Raw genomic sequence first — 23,525 nt, 5'->3', positions numbered from 1 at the left:
CTTCGTTACTTGCTGTAATAATTTATAAAGCATTAATGCCTATTGTAGAGCTCTCGAAGTTCTAAATATTTTTTTCTCTTCCTACATATAGTTACAAGAAATCAATCAGAAAACATCGGCCACAAAAAAAAAGTGTACCTACCAGTAACAAAAACATATCCATGTTAAATTAAAACGTAGTTATTATGTTAAATTAATTATCATAAAAACAATGAAAGGAAAAAAGGAATTTTTTGTAGGGAATTTCCAACAGTAACAGGCCACATAATATAGACTATAAATATTCAAATTTCAATCACTGTTTTGTATAACACTTCCACACTAGCCACCCTTTTTACTTGTAATATATGCGTTATGCATATTATAATATACTATATACACCTACATATTATGGAAATAAGTGTCTTATAATTGGCTATTACGTAACGGTATTGAAAAATATAATGTACATGCCTACGATTAGTTCAGATATATTTTTTAAACTTTGTACTCTTGTTTATATGAACTTAGGACTATTATTTAAATATTTATAATAATCATGTGTAAAGTTGCATAATATTACGCTTTATTATTAATAATAAATTATAACTTATATCAGTATATCACCGTATATCAGACGTACGTGTTTCGTTTTCTAATTATCTGTATCTGCATAAATGTACCTTATACATATATTTTTTTTTCTATTGAACTTAAGCTTTGGCGACAAGAGCCAATAAGTTTATACATAATATTTTATTTATTTTTGGTAACAATTCAATTACAACAATATAGGACTTATAAGTATTTGTTTATGTTTCTCTATAATATGTATTTTGTTACGTATTATAATAATTGTTAGATAAATAAAAAAAAATAATAATTGTTTAATAATATAATAATAATAATATATATTATTATATTAATATAATTGCTTAATATTATCAACCTACTCTATTGAATATTCTATTCAATTTTAATGTATAATAAAAATTATTTTATAATATTATATTATATGTATATACTGTATATAGTTATGCATTTCATACATAATTAATATTCATTTAAGAAATGTAATTATTATTACTATTTTTATTTAGTATTTAGTAATTACTATATTAATATTTTATAGGTATTTGAATTTGATAACTATTCCTTAAATACTTATTTGGTTTACTATACAAACTTCCGATCACTCTATGTAATAATAATTTAATATAAATAACTTTTTCTAAACAATGACATATCTTATATGTGATTTAAAAATTCTTCTATTGCCGACTCAATATTACTAATTATTTGTATGTAATTGTTTACTTAATGGTCCACAACTATACTAAATTAAAGTGACCATATTAATTGTTAGAATATTAAAATTAATTTCATTTTTAAATGAATATTAATTATACATAATATATTATAGTATACCTATATTATAATAAAGTATAGAAATACAAATTAATATTTGATAGAATACTTTGTATTTTCGGACTTTCTTTCCAACAGTAAAAAAAATGAATTAGGATTTTTTGTCCAACTTTTTTCAAAATTGACTTTTTGTTCGATCACTTTTTGTCCCCGAACTTTACGTCCGGTATTCATGTTAGTTATACTATTATAGTATTATTATAGGTATAACATTTAAATATATATAATATGATCAGTTCAAATTAATAATTATAAAATATTTATGTTATGAACAATTTTTTTCAAAACATATAATTATATATGGCAAAATGTATTAATAATTGTAAAGGACAAGATTAGAAAAACTGTTGAAAAGAGTACCTTCTATAAACTAAATAAATGCAGATATCATATTTGCTACAGCAATTAAACAAAATATCTAATTCTATTTTTCTCATTTATATAATTCTAAACATATTTAATTAAAAAATAATGTAATTTTTATTCATATTCTATTTTTTAAACAGTTTTTACATTTTTTTTTTATTTGGATATTTTGTCCCAATACCATTGCTGCCATATATTTGGTTATTTGGATTATAATATATTCATATATATTATACATATTTTATACATAAAATATCATTATTTAAATTTATTGAATTTATCAGTTTTAATTTTAGTACATAATAATGTAAATTATAAATTATGAAAATAAAGGATTTTAAGTATAATCAATCATATATATGTTGAGTTGCGTAAAAAATATATTAATTTAATGGTTTAATAAAATTTAATGGACCAACCATGGTCCATGGGCCATTAAATCATGTTTAAGAGGACGTTATACCCGCATGTGTTGTCTCCGTCTTACAAGAACGTAACATACCAAATTTTACGTTCAGCAGATCACGTTTAGCTCTGTTAGCTTAAAAATTAAAGTGAATTGACTTCTTATGAAAATGAAAGGTAAGATTATTACGGAATTATTCCAAAATTCAAATCCATTTTTTTAATAAATCTATGTGAATGTTGTGATTATTAGATCTTAAATCTTCTTCATAAAAATCAATAACTGGCTGTATTTCACTAAATGATAAATTACCAATTTTGCTTGGTAATAAAGAAGATAAAGAAATAAAAATATTAGAGTTCATTTTAAAACGTTCACAAAATGATACTAGAATATCATCTAAATATGAATAATATAATGATTGTCTGTAGTAAGAAACATGGTCATTATTAAGTATTCCATAATTTTCTCGATGTTTTTGAGTTCCAGTCCGAAAGAGTAGTCACTCTTAGTTCACCCGTCAACATTATTACTATGATATGAATCCATTACGCATTACAAAAAAAATATCTTACCAGAAATTCGGGGGGGGGGGGCTTAAGCCCAAAAGCCCACCCCCTGGATATGGCTCTGTGTTGAACTAATTTTTGGTGAGGAATAGTCAGATATAGTCAGAAAATAGTTAATCGTGGTGTAAACAAGTTTTCCCTTTTCTCCTCCATATAGCATTTAATCCATCACAACAACAAAATTTGGTATGATACCTACTAAATCATGTTAAGAAGTTCCTCTACTACTCTAGATGCGTGACGTTTCTACTGTTGAGCGAATAATCATTAATAATAAATAGTTGGTATTTCACTAATATAGTATTTGTCAATTGACATTTAAAATTTTGGCCATCTGTAATTTTCATCGGTATGTACAATGCTCTATGCAGTGTACCAGCACAGAATAACAGTCAATAGTAGCATAGAAGAATTTAATAGAAGTCTGGCCCATGTATAATATTATACACATGCTTATGGATGTTTAATAACTATCTATGCATACAACCACAGCTGCTGCTGCAGCAGCTGCTGCGAGTGCTGCTGCAGGCTGATATCAGATTCTCATCATATCATATTGTGTGCTATCACCGCTACTAAAAATTCCAGGGAGATTTAAAGAAGAATCGATGAACATTGAACACACGTAACCTCAATTTCTAGAAACTTTCTTTTGATGTGCCGAATTTTTCTATCAAGTTATGGTCAAATTATTTTTTAAATAATGATTAATCGGGGACTTAACCATTCAAAAAGTGTTTTCATCTAAATTCGTACCTAATTATTAGATGTTTGTAGTTCGGTTTCAAAAGAATTTGATTCGTAAATACATCGTTTGAAAGGTAAGTTTTGAACACTTAGTCGTGATCAATTCGGCAATGTTTGCCGACAATATGAGTTGTTAGATTTATTCATTTGATTGCACTTTATTTAATTAATTATTTTTTATCTAATTTAAAAAGTATCCATTAAATTTTCACTGATCTAAGTGCTGTTAGTCACCTGTCCCACTGTTAGTATTTTCAATTGTCTCATTATTCATCAAAAACGTTATCATGATATGATCTTATGGTATGGTGTCTACCGTCTGTCTGTCCATAATAATCTCGATAATATTAATAGGTTGAGTATAAACTATAAAATATTGACTTTTATAGTTCCATTATGTGTATCAAATACGTCGATTTACTGTTACAAATGTCTAATAAATAATCATTTGGTTATAAAGTGTAATAAATCATAATTTATGTTATTAATTAATATTATATTATTTTAACATTTTCTAATAAAAATTATCTTGAATGTTTCATTAGCCCCAAATATATTTCACAATAATCAGAAATAAATATTAGGCTTTATTATGAAAAGGGCTTATCAAAGCATAATATTATAAAAGTTCATTCATAGGTACTATAAGGCTTATTGTCTATGGGTACAATAGATTCATGTAGTTTTACTAGGATTTAGAATTTACACAAGCCAGAGTAGTAGAATTTTAACTTAACTATTCACACCACAATGTACTACATAGTATTTAATTGGTATGATTTTTGTACCACAGTATTTGGACGTTTCCCCCCTGGACTAAGACATTTTTTCCCCTGAATCAATGTATATTTTTTGTGCACAAAATAATGGAATGGAAAGTAGGTTCTTTGGTTTTACCCCAAATATATGATCATCTATCGACTATCATCATGTACGTTATGGATTTATTATCCATTTTAATGGATAATGATTGATGCCAAAGTTTGTAAGAGAATTATTGAATTATATGTTTACACTAATTAAACAATTTGTATAATTATTTGAAGGAAATTCTAGTAAGCAAACCTACATTTGTTTTTTGCATTTGTAATTTGTATATTGCTTAATATTTTTAATATTTATATTAGTGCATTTTGTATTGGCAATGGTGTTATTAAAACATATTATTTAATTATATTATTAATTTAATCATTTGTAAATTTATTGATTTGAATTGCATATTATGGTTTAATATTTTTACTTTTAATTTTTTGTCTGGAAGGGAAAAGTCGTCTTTTAAGGGAAAACGTCCAATGAATTGGGGGGAAGCGTCTTAGATTCTTGTACCACAACCTTCTAGTTTACTACACCATCATAACCAATGTAGTTAATTGAAGTTTTAAAATTAATACCTAATCAATAAAACTAAATATTTGAAATTATTTTAATTTAGGTTAAATATATTTTTATAATTACGTTAAATTCTTATTATACTTTGTTGTAACTTGTTGAATGTTTTTAATAAACATGGGCGATTAACGAAACAACTACCTACTATATACAATATACTACCAGTACCATTATATAACAATATAAGCAAAGTTTAATAAATAGTTATCTAATCTGAAATACTATAAATTAGGTAACCTAAATAGTAGTTACCAGTTGGATGTATCTCTATACTTCTTAAAAAATTGTTTATTCATTTCATTTGATCTTAGTAATAGTATCTTAATATTGTATATTAAACTATATATTCATATTTCGTTTCAATTGTATCTACTATTTTTTATCTAAAAGAATATACAATTATCTCAACAGATCTACTCATTAATTTTGTTAAAATGTCAAACATTTTTTATGATATGCAACTAGATTTTTGGGTTGTTGAATAAATCAAAACAATGCTCTAGTAATAATTTATAAAAAAATTACAATTTGAAACTGGTTATCCTTAACCCATATAACAATACATTTAACTGGTTTTTAATTGTTATGTCTTATCTTATTCGTAAGGTAATCATAACTTGTCTAATAATTTGGTGTGCTCCATTAAAATGTATATTTAGTAAAAAATTCATTTTTTGTGTTTATACATTTTTTAGTGAATTGACATATCTATGAATCATTAATCAATAATCTTAAATAAAGTGGTCTTCTGAGATGATTGAACTTCTTGTAAAAATATTATATTTCATTCAACAATGTATTTGCTGTTACAGATAATTAGATATTATTATATTACTCTAATGTACAGTAAAAGCAAGTGAAATGTTCTAATCATAGACCTTATGCTACTAGATAAGAACTGTTCCTAACAATACTATTACGAGTGGCGTAACATCACCTCGCTGTGATGTAGGCTATCTTACGAAAAATTACAATAATCCATAATATATCTAAATATCTTATCCTGCTACTCGTGACTACTGTTTGTACAAGTCATCATTTCAATAAAAGTGCTCTCTAAGTTCTTACATTTTCCATGCACACATTGTTAAAATAATATTTTATCAGCTGTCATGTCAGACCATTCTTAATCTTCATAGTATAATCCATAAGGAAAAGAAGTAGGTATACTTAATGATATGACTACACATATTTTTTGGCAATATATAATTTATGTATTCAACCAACAATAAACTCTAGTAGACATCATATGTATATATGTCATTGCATATACGATGCAGTATGCGCAAAAGCGCAAGGCGCTGCACATGTGCAAACAGTGGTAAGCACACAGGGGGGATTCGGGTGTTCAACCTCCCCCCAATTTGGTATTTTTGTACTATGTACATAGATGTATAAAAATTAAAAAAATATATTGAAGTATACACATAGACAAATAATTTTTTTATATAACTCCTCCCACAGTGTGCAAACTAGGACGAAAACCAGAATTGTGTTGAGCATGCTCTGTAGTCAATCCTATGACAAATGATTGCACCTATTGCATTTGAAAAATGCACCATCAGCGATCAACTGTATCAATAAATTCATAATGCATTTTTGATATTAATATAATATTATGCTTGTAAATTTGGATTTTTATATACATTATTATTTATTTTAAGTATTAGTCCATGCTCACATTTTCCATTCATAATTTATTCATATATTCATTTTATATTTTATGTATTGATGTATTTGATTATTTATAAAACTATATGTCTGACTCAATGCTACTTAGCATAAGCCTAAATTTTACTAGTGGTTTATTACTTGTTATTCTGCAAAAGTTACAAAAAATGAGAAGAATTAAAAATAATTATTTAGGTACATATTTTGTAAAACTATGTATCAGATTTTCAGTTAACCTTTTAAAATTTGTTCACCTAAAATATTCATATACTAAACTTTTTTAGAACTCACTCATAAGAAAAAAAGTTTATAGAGGGCGTTTAGAGATGAGAAATGAATTATGATGTTATTACTCGTTAAGGGCTGCTAGAGGAATTTATGAAGGGCATAATTAATATTGATATAAATATTTATGTTATAATGGAACTATGAAGGTATTAGGTATAACTATCTAATTAGTTAGTGAAAGTGGGGGGGGGGGTGAATGTGTGATCAATTCCCATTTAAAGGCGCCTAGTATGTTTTAAATATTATTACAATTGCTTTAGACGTGGTGTACGACTATCTGACTATTTAATATGTAAATTATTATATTGTGTACTAAAACATGACGTGTTACGGCAAAGCGTTCACGAATTAATTATTAACGTATGAGGATATGACTCATAGTTTCCATTTTTCTATCGACAACAATAATAAGTATATTATTAAATATTATGTCAGGTCGTAAATTATTATAATCATCAAATAACTAAATATCTGATCATCTGAAATTTGATTAACGTTATAAAATCGGGCAGTCTATAGAGTATAATATTATCAAACGAGTATTTATTAATAATAATGTACTAATACTGTATTATGCATTTAGGCATTAGGGACGGTCGAAACGACTACGATGCACCACGTATGGTGATAATCGTCATTGGTCGTAACGACGTTACCCTCCTCTGGGTCGAGAAACCGTTGCACTTTTACGCGCATTTTTTCCACCGTTGAATATTACCGTACAACAGCGATGACTTGGCGCCGTGTGGCTCGACGGCAGCAGCTGCTCTGGTGCGCACTACGCTCTGTTTGTACTACGGGGTAGTGGGGGAACCCAGCCGCGATTACGTCATGTTTTTTTATCACGTTTTTATCAGAAAGGGGTCGTCCGTTAATTTTTCGTTTCCCAGTCGTGTCCAATGTCCATAGGTATATAATATAGCTTGTTAGGTAATAAGTAATTGAAAAATAGAGTTCTTTTCAGTTCTTGCCGTCTGCGCGGACGTTGCGGCTCGCAACTGTATCAATCGCTACTCCGTTATCCATGTTCAGTCTCGTTTTCGTGTTATAATACTGTAATAAAAATATCGATATCGTATCGAAACAATTTTCGCGGTGTCTTCGGACATACGTTATTAAATAGAATTTTAATAAAATAAAATACTGCACGACGTTCGGTTAGTTTTCTTTTCGACGCGGACTGTAATTTTGTACGACGCACTTGGAGGCGTTATAATTTCGACTTCGGGAATAAATATGTACTGTTTTTGGTCTCACGACCTTTGTCGTTCCGATTGCGGTCTGTCTTAAAAATAGACAAATTCGTGTGTTAACATATATATTTTATATTAGGTATATTTTCGCTTAATACGTGTATTCAAAACGCGTTCAAGTACTTGCATTAAATCGGATCGTAATATCAGGTAAATGATTGATTTTAATTCTTAATATGATATGTTTTTATTTATTTTTCTCATAATATTATTGCTTACCACTATGTTGCTATGTTGGACGTCTGATTTAAATCAATTTAACTTGGAGTGTTATCAAATTTTTTGTACCTTATGCCAAATAAAATATTGAATCCTAAATTGATTTGTTGGTCCTATTCATTTTCGATTTCTACAGTGCAATTATTTTATTTGTAAAATAGTAAATAATTTGTTCTATATGTTATTATACATACTAACAATTATTGAAGTAATTGTTTGTATTGATATTCATTATCTATGATATTAACTAACATTAGCAGGTCGATTAGTTCTATATACTTATATTGCTTGACCTTATTTGTGTATAAGTATTAAACTATTTGAACTATATCAAATTTCAGAAATATAATTTTAGTTAGGAATTTTTAGTAATAAAATAATTAAGTTTTAAATTAAACCAAACGTACCTAACAGTACATTTTGGAGAAATATTTGTATGTTGAATTATAATTCATTATTTGAGATGCCTATTTTTTTGGAATACCTTAAATTTGTTTCCTTAAAGAGTTAATTGATGCAGTACTTAAATAAGTTAAAATAAATTAAGAGTATTCAAGTAGTTCAACAATTAATACTAATTAGGTATCTAAAATTTAAGTTAACTGAGACTTGAGAAAAATAATTAACAATAAATTTAACTTTTCCTTTACCTACATTTTTTCATTTTTACTTTGTAAGTAATATTGTGTTGGTTGTGTTCGGTAAAATATTTTAAAAAATGCATTATTTCATTTATTTTGGTATTAATAATATTTTATTAAATAAAAAGCAAAGCATAACTATTTTCAGCTTGATATTAAATAATGTTTCATAGTTGTTGGTAGGGTTATATTGTTTAGAATATTATTTATTAAACTAAATTTAATATTTTGATAAAAAAAATGTTAACCTTTAATAAAATTGGATAAGTCCTTATTTTAAAAAGATTTGCTCAGGTGCCTATGGTTTTATATATATTTGTGTTTTTAAGTATTTACTTATATAAATTAGTTTTCAATACAATTGTGTAGTAAATGTGTAATGATCATTAATTTTGCTTTTATATAATAACTGTATGTAATATGTATTTTGATAATATATTAAATTTAGGTAATCATATTGTTATGGAGTAAACCACCTAATGGCGTCTTAAAAAATGTACCTACATAATTGAATATTATATTTTTATCAGAATTGTTGCCCACGAGCTTATAAAGATAAATTATGATATGATTTGATAATATACCTAGTCCTTAAATCATAGTTAGGTTAGTTTACTTAAAATGTGTAGGACTTAGAATACTGATTTTTGTTTGGAAAATATTTACAACATTAATGTAACAATTGTTAAGCAAACCAATGCACATATTATTTGTACTTATGCCATACACAATATTATTAAACATATCGTAAAAATATATTTTTTTTAATTACGTGTTTAGTTTTTTTTTTTAAATTACAATGTGTTACGATATTTATGAGTTTCATTTTTGATGAATTAAAAATTTAATGAAAATCAAGGTCAGCCACTCAGCCTGTTTACCAATGTTAAATTAGGTACCTATTTATAGATAAATTTCTTTCTAACATTAATTCATTTAATTGAATCAGTCTGTTGAGTTAACACACATAATCTCACAAAACATTTGGGAAGATTTTATTTTTTAGAACTTTTATGTTGCATAATTGAATTTGAATGGGTATTAATTACCTAGATATAAGTTAAGATTGGTGGGAGTGGAATGGCACAGGATTACCCTGCAAAATGTTTACTCTGCTGATTTAAACTTAAAATAGTCATGATTAAATAATTACTTGTTCAAAAGTCAATTTATGTACATCATATTTTTCAAAATAATAATCTGATTTGGAATATACATTTAAAAAAATATATTGTCACATAAACGGGTACCTAAGTGGATAACACTTAGTTGTATATTAGGTGCAATGAAGTAATAAGAGAGTAGTGAATGTATTAGATTTGAATTCAATAATCATTGTATACAAAAAACGATTCTGGCCGGAGATGGTCTGTCAGCCTATAATAGTAGTAATAGATTTTCTGATTTATTTTTGATCCATTTAATTTTTACCAAAAAAAAATGTATAATTATGAACTATATAATCATTTGAAATTTAAAATTTAAATATTAACAAATAAAAATCAAGCTTTTTGACCTAACAAAATATATAATTTTATTCATATTTATAGAATAAATAACTCAAAAAGAGTCAAAATATTTTGAAATTTTGATTATTTATAGAAAATGATAAAATAAACATTAGATGAAAAGTGCCTAAAGTTGATAGTTAATTTGTATTTTGGTAATTTACAATATATAAAAACAATGTAGAGAAATTCTCACCACACGATTAATGAAGCATGAAAAATACCCATTACGAGTTAATAATAATGATAATTGGTTATTTGTATTTAGTTGGGTTGCTTTCCTCTTTTAATGAAAAGCTTGAATCGAGTTCAGTCATTATAACTCCACTGTTTTGCATTGTTGTATTCTTAAGTATGCATATCATATGCACAATTTGGCAATTTAAATGTATAGGGTCATAGGAATAAATATAATTTTTTTCCCTCTGAACAAAAGGTGTTTAGATTTCAAAATTTATTTGAGTTATTATTATTATCTTCATTGTGATATATTCAATGTAGTTTTAATTTCTGGTGCTAAGCTAATTATTTGATTTTCACTAATATATTCAAATCAATTTATTTTAAAAATAAATTTGCATTACTTAAGAGTAAAGAATAATATGTTGTAGCATTCTAAAAACTAGTGATAGTAAATTAGTGTTCCTCCACCTCCCCCCCCCCCCAAAATGTTTTACCTAATAGTACTATTTTGTAAATTAAATTATTTTATTAAATAAAACTTGATTATAGTACCTATATACTATTCGAGTAAAGTAATGATCAAATATTAGTTCAAGGTATTATATGTTGTTTTATACTCCCATATGGTAGTTGTTATTTATTACATGTTCACTTTATGTGAATTCATTAAAAGGTCAAATATTTAACTACATAAAATAAGTATTGTCATTCATACCTTTAATTTTCCCTAAAAAATAAACTTATTTTTATTATAAATATTTTGCGTTCATTTTGTATCAAAATGATTTTATCTTTTTGTTCAAAGCTATTTATATCATTGCAGTGTTTAGTTAAAAATCATTGACAATATCAAGGAAAAAAAATTACCCTTGTATTATGTTTTATGTCAGAAATGTGGAATAGGTGGGTATTGATGTGCTTTATTATTAATCAACTGATATAATTTTTATGAAAATACATTGGTGTATTCATAATACATAATAGACATATGACCTTAGATGAAACGATAAAACCTATTGTCATGTTAAATATAGTTGATACATATTTTTTTCAAACTACTTATTTCAAAACTATTTTTTTAACGTGTCTCAACATTTGTAGTTGGTTATAAATACTTTAAAATAATCTAAAACTAATTAACACTAGTTTTTATAGGTACAGCAAAATCTCCAAATGCTGGACCCTTTTGGTCACAGGAAATTTGTCCGCTGTTTAAATGTGCTTGTTAGGAGAGGTTTTACTGAATTCTAATTGATATTAATTATTTTTATTAAAATCCTTAGGATATATTAGTATTAATTCAAATATTTGTATGAAAAATATATTCTCCAAAGCCTTTCAATAGAAAGTAATTAGTAAAGCTTAATATATTTTCCAGAAATCTTGTTAGGTATACCAACATTATTTTTATAAATTGCAAATATGTTAACATTTCTATAAATGTATATTCCACATGGCTAGTGATTGATTAATTATTTGATGAATTGTAAATCTAGACATGTTAATTCAATTAAAGTATAATACATATAATAATTATTTGTGATGACTGATGACCATGCAATTATTTTGTTATTAATGCAGTATATTATATATAATTAAATACTTATTAGTGAGTATTTAGTAAATTGGATTCCAAAATATAAATATTTTATTATTATAGTAATAATTGCTGATGAATATATTTTATCAGGCACTATACTAGCACCTAAATTTTTAAACATTTTATGTTTGTACCTAAACAATATCTGATGGCAAGGACAACTTTTGCTAATTATTTGTATAAAATGTTCAGCTTAAATTTTAATAGTCCCTACTAGGTACAAATGTTGAAATGTTTAAATGTTACATACAATTTATATTGTCATATCGATCTATTTTTAAACATAATATTTATAGGCATACTTAAAGCTCACTTGCTTCCCAAATTGCTTACTAGATTTTGGTAAAAATTTGGCCTGAATAAAAAATATTTCTTTATTTGAATTTTTTTCTCATGCCTGTCTTTGGTTGTAGCTACTATAAGACACATGGTAAAGAAAGAAAATAGTTTTGAAGTAGTAAAATAAAGTTTAGAACAACAAACAAACTGGTATGAAATAAAAAATATTATGTTACTAGTGTTCCTACTAAATTAACTATTATGAAACTTATCTCTAAAACTCAAAAACCAATTAATATTATACTGCGAAACATTTAGCTCTATGAAAACTAATTGTATACTTAAGAAAAAATCACACATAGATGTGTTGTCTCTATATCAATTTTGTGTTGTTAGATTTAATATTTGATTGAATAATAATCAAATATTACCCAATAATTGAATATTATAATATAACTCACTTAAGTGCCCAAAAATGCTCCTAATAATGTTCCTACCTAATGTTTCTACCTTTAAGTTTGGTGATAGGTCAATCCACTCTAATGTTACACCACAACTACACAAAACTGGTTCTGCTGGACAAAAAATTGCGATGTTGTACGTTAAGAAGAGGCAACACATCCGGGTGTGGCGTCTTAAATATTTTACTAGATAATAGGTAGTTACAATTTACGTTACCTATTTCACGAAGTAAGAGTAAAATAATTAGATCTTGAACGTATTCCGTGTTCGAAAATGTACCTATCATCCTTAGTACCTAATTATACTTTCAGAATGTACAACATTTTAAATTGTACATCTATGTATTTCTAAGTCTTATTTATTTAGTAGTTATTTATCGGAATTTCGAGGTTGCTGAAGGTGTACAAATTGTAGTACAATAGTTGCACTTATCTATGTAAATATTAGCCATTCTACTTCAGTGAAATATTTTCAGTTGTTTCCGTAAGTTTTTAATTGTTTACTTTTTCTCGATCAATTAATAATTTTAAAAAAAAACACGTCGTTTGTAGTCTTTAACTGTTATTGATTGTTTATTTTACATCGACTTTCCCCCTTTCGATAACTAATTCTCTCTCCTACTCTCGTGTTCTTAATATTTTTGCTACCCTCTCCTCTCATCTAGACTCCAGAGTTTTGTCGTATGTAAAATGTAATGTTAATTCATAATTAATTATTAAATAAAAGGTGAAATCAGATAGTAGTATTGGTCGTACCTTGAAATCGGACAGTCGAATACCTCGCTTTTGACTTACAACTTGTACTCCTGTATATTCTATAGTTATATAACGTAATTCTATAACGAGTTGAAAATACATTAATGTTATTTGGAATCGTCCATTTTTTCTATGCTTTCACCCACTGCTGATCCACCCGAAGTTAAATTTATTGCAAATGACAATTTTGACTTAGTTTTGAGGTCAATTTGATTCTTATTTTTAGAGTTTTACAATAACGTAAGGTCAAATACGTACTGGGGAAGCATTATTTTGAAATGTAGACACTTAAGTGCGACTATTACCTAATTGACAATTAGTCATATTATTCGGATTGGCGCAGGAAGAGGTTTCTGATGTATATGACCTCCCCGACCTTGTTAAAATAACAATTGTGATAATCGTTTAGTTAGATATGTTTCAAGACTCATAAAGTAAATGTTACATTTTTAGTGAAAAATGAGATCTCATACACAATTAATGTATTAAATATATATAAGTGCATTAAACAAAAGTTACTTGAATTGATTTATTATAATATTTATTTTTTTTTGAGCGTAAGAAAGAGAAATTTTTTCTATGAATTGCTTCTGGATAAAACTTGTTTTGAAACTAAACATTTTCTTTTACTAACATCATAACTTGTATTCCAATCGAAAGAATAGAATAAGTAAGTATTACTATAGGTGGAACCTTAGATATAAAATAGAGTAATCTTAAAGCGGACTAGATCCAGTCCTGTTACATCTTATAATATAAATATTTATTATATATTTTATATAGTGGCGTATACAGAGCGATTGAATAAATCAATAATACGTTTGTATTACATTTTCTAAATATTTAATAGATCGTAAATACATTAATTTGGATGATCAGAAACGGATATTTTTAAGCTCCCCCCCTCCCCAATCGTAACTAGTCTGTAAAGAATTACAAACAATTAGAAAACAATGCAAGTATACATAACACCACTTATACTAATTGTATTTGCTATCTATTTCTGTATGTTTTTTTTCAGAAGTTAAGTTGTAATTACACAGACTGTATAGTGTAGGTAGATATTTTCATGTTTATTTTCCAATAAGTGATAAGTGATAACCGATACAATTTTTCGTAATTTTGTTGGGAGTTAAGTTTTGATGAACTCTACTTCTAAATGATTTCTATTAATTACTAACATTGTTTAAACTTTGATATCAATATAGTAATTTATATAAATAAAATGTTCATACAAATCATGTATATTATGTTTTTTTTTTGTGTTCTCTTAAAATATTAAATAAGCCTTAACTTAATATCTGTTGGACATTATAATATAAGAGTTATTAAAAAAATAAAATTCACGTGATTTAATCGTGTACACGGCGAAGAAAATATGAATACAATTCTTTTTATTGATAATAAGCAATCAACGCGTTTAGCGATAGGTACCATTAATTACGTTTGTATATTATACAAATAAATAAATTATTATTGTAACCTTGAGTTTAGATTTAAATAATGTTTGAATTCTTATTAATTTGTACATAAGTATTTCGAGGGAAAGTTATAAAATAATTAACTATCAACATAAATACTGAGAAATCAAATCGTTTCTATTTCTTAATTAACTGTAGTTACCTATTAATACAATGATTCGCAATGGGTATAATAATAAATACTTTCGTCCCAAATGAGGTTTAAATACAATAGTTGTGTTTATATACATTTAAATTTGCAATTGATAAGTCAACATTCAGCATTACTAACGGTGTATTGGATGTTGTTGCTTTTTTTATATTGTTGTAATATGTATGGTATTGTATCAATGTAACAAAAAGTATAATATGCGATTATTATTGACTCAAAATATGTTTTCAATTTTTCATGTTTATAGTTAATAAAACAACATTTCGATGTATGTACACTTCTTACTTATTACTTATTACTAATTATTTATCAGTTATCTACCTAATAGGACGTATTATAAACTATTTCATATTATTTTCCTCTTGGTTTTCAAGTCTACAGATTTATCATAACAATGTTTATAATTTAAGTATGCACCTGTTAACACGTTGTTATATTTATGACGTATCTGAGCAGAAAAATACTACACGATATAAATAATCTGCAATCCTAAATCTTAATTTGTTATGTAGTGACAACGATTAATCACAGTGATTATAATATCCGCGATAATCATGTTTATACTATGTAATTAAACAGCACATTCTTCATACAGACCAACGAAGAATGTGCAGTTTTTGTATTGCAAATATCCCTTATAAATAACCTTGACTAATTGTTGGATATGTTTAAATATACCATACCGACCGTGTCTCAATGATTCTGACGTTAAAAAATTAAAATCTAATTAGTCGGTATTTATTTTGTCATTTAGCATTTTTTCTTGCTCTTGATATATTATATTTAACATACGACGATGAGTATTAAAACATTATTATTGTGCAACTGAAATTTATGTGAATAACAATGACGTCAGTATTTTGTAAAAAAAAATACTGTTTTTTTTATGTAGCATCTGACAGAAAATTATAGGTATTATTATAGAGTGGTGTTTGAAGTATATTATGCGTATGAATAATAATATTATTAACTTTACATATTTTGTTCGCACTTATGAGATACTTGATTAAATTTAAATTGTTGTATATATTTTTATTCCAATAGGTACCTAGTTAAAACTAAATTATTCGTAAAACTCAACGTACAAACACAGATAATGTTTTTTACTTTCAAGTTTGATACTAAGTTATTTCACTATAATTTTAAAGCTAACAATAAAACATATTTTTATCTACTGTATCAAAATTTCCTATATTGTACACTTGTTTATACAGTCATTAGACAGAGACATTCTCTTTACTTTTTTAGCAAGAAACTTGTTTAACTTTTTTATAAACTATTGTTTTAGATGTCTTGCATACTTGTTCCATACAATAATTTGATTTGCCTTAATGAAACACTTATTTAGAAATACAAATTACCATTAGCGGCTGTTAACTGATTTAGTCAATGATTCACTTTGAATGAATTGAGATGTATAATAATTAATAATTATTAATTAAGCCCATCAAATTAATTTTACTATTTTATTATTTAATTCTGTATTTATTGATTTATGTGTATGTGTAAAATGTACACACTAGGCATGTCGATAAGAAAACATTATATTAACAAGCATTATAAAGGGATTTTTAGCTCATACATTGATTTAAAATAATATGCCATAATGTAATACACTTCAAAACTCTTTAAAACAAATGTGAATTAAAAAAATAAATATACTTTGAAATTCAGTACTCAATTAGATCTTATGCATGAATCAAAATTTTTAATAATTATGAGAAAAATATGCTGACTAGTTTAATATTATTTTATTTGTGTTACAATAGGAATAACATTTAAAAATGGCCCCAAATATGACCAAGCGTCCAGTTGGCGCTCCTAGTGTTTTATTCAATGAAGATGATTCGGAACCATCTGTAGTTGATGAAGGAAATCAGATAGCTGAGGGAGAAACTGTTGAGAATAACAAATACAAACCATACAGATATCAAAGACAAATTGTCTGGCGAAATGTTGCTTTATTTGTTTACCTACATATAGCTGCACTGTATGGTGCATACCTAATGTTTGCTTCTGCAAAAATAGCAACATCAATTTGGGGTAATTAAAATTTTTTCATATTAATTTTCATATGTATTGATTTTAATTTAATTTTTGTAATTCAGCAATCTTACTGTATCAAATGTCCGGATTGGGAATTACTGCTGGAGCCCATAGGTTATGGGCACATCGATCATACAAAGGAAAACTTCCATTACGTATCATTTTAATGATCTTCAATACAATTGCCTTTGAGGTAAGTTGAAAAGTACTTAATTTTATTGTACTAGCTTTAAAATAAAAAAAACTTAAGTATTCAAGATTCAAATAAACTAAAGTGTTATGGTAGTTACAAAATATTGTTTAAATGCATTTTAAATATGCTGTTATAACAAAGGTATAATGTAGAAATGTACAGGAAGACAATTTATATATATATGTAAGGAATTAATACTTATCTGTTTATTTTAAACTTTGATTATATCAAATGATTATCGTGCAAGCATATAATTACCAATGTAACTTTATACTAATTATCTTTTTTAATATTATCTTATATTGATAATAATTAATAATAATTATCAGTAGAGGTACTTAAGTATTTCAAAACCTTCATATTACCTATATACAAACAATCCAATTACTATTATTTTAAAACTAGGTATTATACCTGTGTTTTTTTAATTAGCATATTAATTATAAAGTTGTAGAATGTATAAAATGAATGGTACATGTTGTGTATACAAAGGAATTCTTTTTTTATAAATCATTCATCTATTAATATTTATTGATCTTGTAATATACGTCTTATTTTAGTTTTTAATATTTAAAATTGTTACTATGTTGTTAACCTAATTTTATATTTTTAAACAGTAACCCTTAAAGTATTATTAAATATTAAATTTTAATGTATTCATCTCATATAGTTTGTTAGGCCACGTTTCTAGTTAGGTTAACTTACCTAACATTCAATTATAATTTATGTATAGTAATTGCAAACAATTTAATTTGAATACATCTATTTTGGTTATAGAACCATATTTATGAATGGGCCCGAGATCATCGTATGCACCACAAGTATAGTGAAACAAATGCTGATCCTCATAATGCCAAACGTGGATTTTTCTTTTCTCATGTTGGATGGTTGTTGTGTCGTAAACACCCTGAAATTAAAGAAAAAGGACGCGGTATTGATATGAGTGATTTAGATCGGGACCCAGTTGTAGTATTCCAGATGACGTAAATATATTAGTATTCTTAAACATTCAAAAATATTAATTTTATAAAAATTGTTTAGGTATTATCTGTTGTTGATGCCGGTTTTATGTTTCTTGGTTCCTACGTGTGTGCCTGTATTTATGTGGGGTGAAACATGGTCAAATTCATGGTTTGTAGCTGCCATGTTCCGATATACTTTCACTTTAAATATGACATGGCTTGTAAATAGTGCAGCCCATATGTGGGGTGATAGACCTTATGACAAGTAAGTGTAATATATAATTATCTTTCTTAAAGTAATATTATAATTCCGTAAAGTTTTTACTTTAATTTGTATTGTTTTAGAGTTGACATATTATATTTTTAACTTCATATTCTCTTAAGCAGATCATATAGAGAATTTTATTATTTAAAATAAAATTTCAAACGTTTAGTGAATTATTTATAGCATAAGTTATTTCAAGTTAGGATAAGTTTGGGTAGGCGGTATTTAAAATTTTGATACCGGCATTCAGTATTTGTTTACTACCGGTATTTACGGTGTTAATGGTTATACTATAATTACCTAAAATATTGTACCCTGGTAATTACTAAAAATACCATACTTCGGAATACATTCCGGATCTCAGTGAATTCACAAGTGTTTTTAAATTTCTAATCAAGGAAAATTTAGCTTTAACTTAAATATCTATTTTAAAAATCATGTTTGTTATTGAACCACTGTAAATAATTAGTATGAAAGAGAAATAACCATGTATCACTAATAGTGTAAAAACAGTTTTTCCTTGTTTTCTTCGAATTACCTTTTATTGACTTACGTTGTAACTCAAATAGGTGTACAAATAATCAAAATCATATCACCATCATTGAGTAACCTATGGTCTTGAGTGATATGATATTATATAACGAAAATTCCAATATTATATTTTAAAATACCTGATAATTGATATATTATTATGTCATTAATCATTATGATTATATAAAAATAGTAAATAATAGGTGCAGGTATATAAGTGTACATTGTAGTTTCGGTAACAACGATAATTATCAAAACACGGTATAACAGTATTCTGAAATTCCGGATACCGCCAGCCCTAGGGTAAGTTTGGACGTTGTGGACTAACATTTTGCACATGTTCACATTGCTTATCAAACTTTAAATACTTGTAATTTTTCAAATAATAAGCTACTTATCCAAGATAAAGTTTTTTATTGACCCCTCCAAAAGTATTCTTTAGAATGAGAAATAACAAATATGTGTTGTGTAAATTATAACATTTTAAATTTTATTATGACTTATATTTAACATGTAGAAAAAAATGTTTTCTCTAACATTAATAGCTTAAGAAAAAATAAAATATTTAAAATTAATCACCCGGGATATCTGAGTTGTTATTAGGAAATCAGTCAAATTCAATAATAAGAAAATAATATATTATTTGTTTGCTTTTGTAAAATACCTATTAAAATTATGGTGTGATAAAATAATAAAATGATTCTCTTATTACATCTCCAAACAATATCTGTTAACAATGTCAAAATGTATCTCTGATTCTACTTTTTTTTTTTTTAAGTTAGATATCACTGCTGTATGCAATATGAAAAAAAAAGATAGTAGTTTGTCATTAAAAAATATATTTTAGTGTAATCTACATTTTATTTTTGTTACAGATTTATCAATCCTTCTGAAAACATCGGTGTAGCATTGGGTGCTCTCGGTGAAGGATGGCACAACTATCATCATGTATTTCCATGGGACTACAAAGCAGCAGAATTGGGAAATTATCGTGCTAATTTAACTACTGGGTTTATAGATTTCTTTTCTAAAGTAGGCTGGGCCTATGACTTGAAAACAGTGTCTATGGATATGATACGCAAACGTGTTGATCGAACTGGTGATGGAACTCATAGTCACATTTGGGGATGGGAAGACAAGGAATTGTCACCAGAAGACCGAGAGGAAGCCGTTATCATCAACAGATCCCCCTTGTAGGGTAAAAAATAGTTTTTAGAAAATGTTTATACGAAGAAAAAACCAATTACAGTTTGTTTTTCTTAATAAAAAAAGGAAGAAATTAATAGAATGCTGAAGTGTTAATGAGAAGGGGGGAAACATAATTGACAGATCCATACACATAAACTTTTAACAATGTAAATAAAGATATATTTTAAAAAAAAGTTTAAACAAAAAGTTAAAACCGTTTTCCTTAGTTATTATATTTTATGTAATAAAATATAAATATGTATAGTATTTTATAATTTTAATTAATTTATTAATTTTTTTTATATACATTTTTGGAGCCATAATTTTCAAAAAAATATATTTATGATAAAGTCCGCTTTTTTTCATTTTAGTTCCTAATCATCAGTAATATTGTTTGAAAAAATCAATGTACTATTCTAAAACTTTAAAATATGTACACTTTGTATTAATTATCAGTTTAATCACCACTAGGTTGGTTACATGGCTTTCTGGAACAGTGATAATATTGTATTTTATTTTATCTTATGATTTTTTGTGAATTATTTTGTTTTACAAAATAAGAACATAAAAACATGAATTAAAAATCTTAAACAAGTAAAACTAACTTGGCTCCATTTCACACCATATTTGATGTTTTTCAAATAAATATATAATATATATATATTCAATTTTTTTATTAAAAATTCTTTAACTATACATTTTTTGTTTTTTTACAATTATTATCTAACACAACCCAAATGATGCATTGATAATTAATATCCTATTGATAACCTTTAAAATTATGAGTTAAAGCCCTCCGAACTTGGTAGATAATCATTTTGTGTACTACTACAATATAAAAAACATATTTATATAATATATATGTGTATATATATTACATATATTTATAAATATATACATATTGTAGTAATTTTAACATTATATATTATTTAATAAACAATAAACCCTTGGTTATGAAATGTCTAATTTATTTATTTTTGTTAGACTATAATATAAAGATAATAATATGTACATTTTTTGAAAGACGTTCTTCTGACCTTCTTACAGTATATAATTCAATACATATTTGATTATAATTATTATATATTCTGAGACATTAAATATTTGTTTGAGATTCATTCATTTGGGCATAAGACACAGAATTCATAAGGAAAATGCATGGTGCCAAAGTTTGCACCAAAACTTTGAAATGTCTGTGTCTAAAAGGGAAGTCAGAAAAGTTTTTATGTGGTTAAACAATGACAACTACATGTTAACTGTGTACAATATTTTATTGATTTGAACTTAGTTAGCACTTGGACCTGGTGCATATTTAAAGTATCCACAAACTATGGTTATACATTGCGGGGCTTCTCTATTAAACTTTGACATTGTCATGACCTTTTATTGAGTTTATGATTGAAATAACTAATCATTACTCTATGATACTTCGTACTTATTTATATCATAATATTGGTCTGTATCTAATAAACCATGATGTGTAAACTGGAAAACAAATGTGTCTTATATCCAACACTAAAGAGAAAAAAAATGGCTTTGTTCGCTTGTATTATCGGAGACTTATTTTTATTAGAGAATCAACACCATAAGATTAAAAAAAAATTGTTTTCATATCGTTCTGAATATTTGTTAAGAAAATTATGACTTCTGATGTGAAAATTAATATTTAGATGATGTCATTAAGTATGAACTAAAAGTTCTATTTCTAATTTTACTTTATTTTTGTTTTTTTTTCTTTCAAATTTTCAAGTTAAACACTTTATTATTAAACTCTAAGGTAAAGTTACTTAACTATTCTCACATTATAATATTATGAATTATTAACTACAATTTGTCTTCAATAAAATTTGACCTACAACTCTTTAAATAATGTTGCGATAACATACTTTTGTCCAACTAACGAAATTGTAGTTTAATAAATAATAATCATTAATAATGCCAATATATTTATATATCATGCTTATTGTGTAGGCTAAACCGCTAAAACTAACCAATAGAATGAAGCGCTTTTGAAACAGCCACTACGACGTTTGCATTTTAGTTAGTTGTAAACCATTTTCACATTAATGTTTTACAGCCTAAAATTGATAGAAATCAATGCCATCATCGTACGTAAGTCATACGTAGACAATAGTGCATAATACATTGGTATACAGAGCAGTCTGATACTCTGATTCTTACAGCAACCACACTTATTACATCACGAAAGGTATTACGATTTTTTTTCATTTGTAAATCAAAACTATAATAAAGCTTTGAAAAAAAATTAAATTTTTAGTTTTTGAATCAAAGATTATCTATGTTGCAAGATTCCTATTCGTAAGCAGAATATTTTTTTGAGAATTGCGGTAAAAAAAGTCCGACATCTTTATATACCTACATATATAATTCCACTGTACGTGGTATGTAGCTGAACTCCTAAACGGCTGGACCGATTTGAATGAAATTTTTTGTGTACGTTTGGGTGACGCCCAGGTTGGTTGAGTTTAGATTCACCATTGAACTTAATAGATCCTACCCGGTTAGTTGCTCAAACAGGGATTTTAAGATTTACAAAGGAAATATTTGTTTATGTACGGTTGTTATTGGTTATAGGAGAAATATAAATATATTTAGTAGAAATTGGTATTTTTTTTTTTGTTGATTGGTTGCCTGCAGTGTTTCATCGGGCTGATCAGGTATAAGCATTCATACGATTGAATTTTCGCACATTGCCTAGTGCCTACCAAGGTGTCTGAGTTACACTTAAAGCCTCTCATCGGCGTGTCCGCAATCAAAATCAAAATAAAACATTTATATAAAGTACTCGTCAAGCGGGGTCTTCAATCCACAACAGGTAGGCATAATATACTGCTCGCATTATCGCCATCGAGTCTCATAGAGAGTTGGTACTTTTAACGGACAACCATGTGCGCGGGATCAGCTAGTATATATTATATAATATTTCATATATTATACGAATCTT

General features: G+C 26.4%; 1 protein-coding gene across 2 annotated transcripts; it reads left to right on the top strand.

Moving 5' to 3' along the window:
• Nucleotides 1-3,385: 3,385 nt before the first annotated feature.
• LOC111031481 (acyl-CoA Delta(11) desaturase-like) lies at nt 3,386-20,754 on the top strand. 2 transcript variants are annotated; one of them, XM_022311442.1, is made up of 6 exons: nt 3,386-3,569; nt 17,145-17,418; nt 17,484-17,614; nt 18,392-18,597; nt 18,656-18,841; nt 20,248-20,754. In XM_022311442.1, exons 2-6 carry the CDS (start codon nt 17,160-17,162, stop codon nt 20,567-20,569), a joined length of 1,104 nt encoding a protein of 367 aa, XP_022167134.1. In that variant the 5' UTR covers nt 3,386-3,569; nt 17,145-17,159; the 3' UTR covers nt 20,570-20,754. The 2 variants fall into 2 exon arrangements, with proteins under 2 accessions (XP_022167134.1, XP_022167133.1); XM_022311441.1 differs by lacking the exon at nt 3,386-3,569 and adding an exon at nt 7,751-8,246.
• The last annotated feature ends 2,771 nt before the right edge of the window (nt 20,755-23,525 follow it).

The sequence above is a fragment of the Myzus persicae genome, unplaced genomic scaffold (assembly GCF_001856785.1).
Source record: "Myzus persicae strain clone G006 unplaced genomic scaffold, MPER_G0061.0, whole genome shotgun sequence".
Lineage (NCBI taxonomy): Eukaryota > Metazoa > Arthropoda > Insecta > Hemiptera > Aphididae > Myzus > Myzus persicae.
Note: the sequence above shows the minus strand (reverse complement) of the source record. Positions and strands in the feature narration are given on the sequence as shown.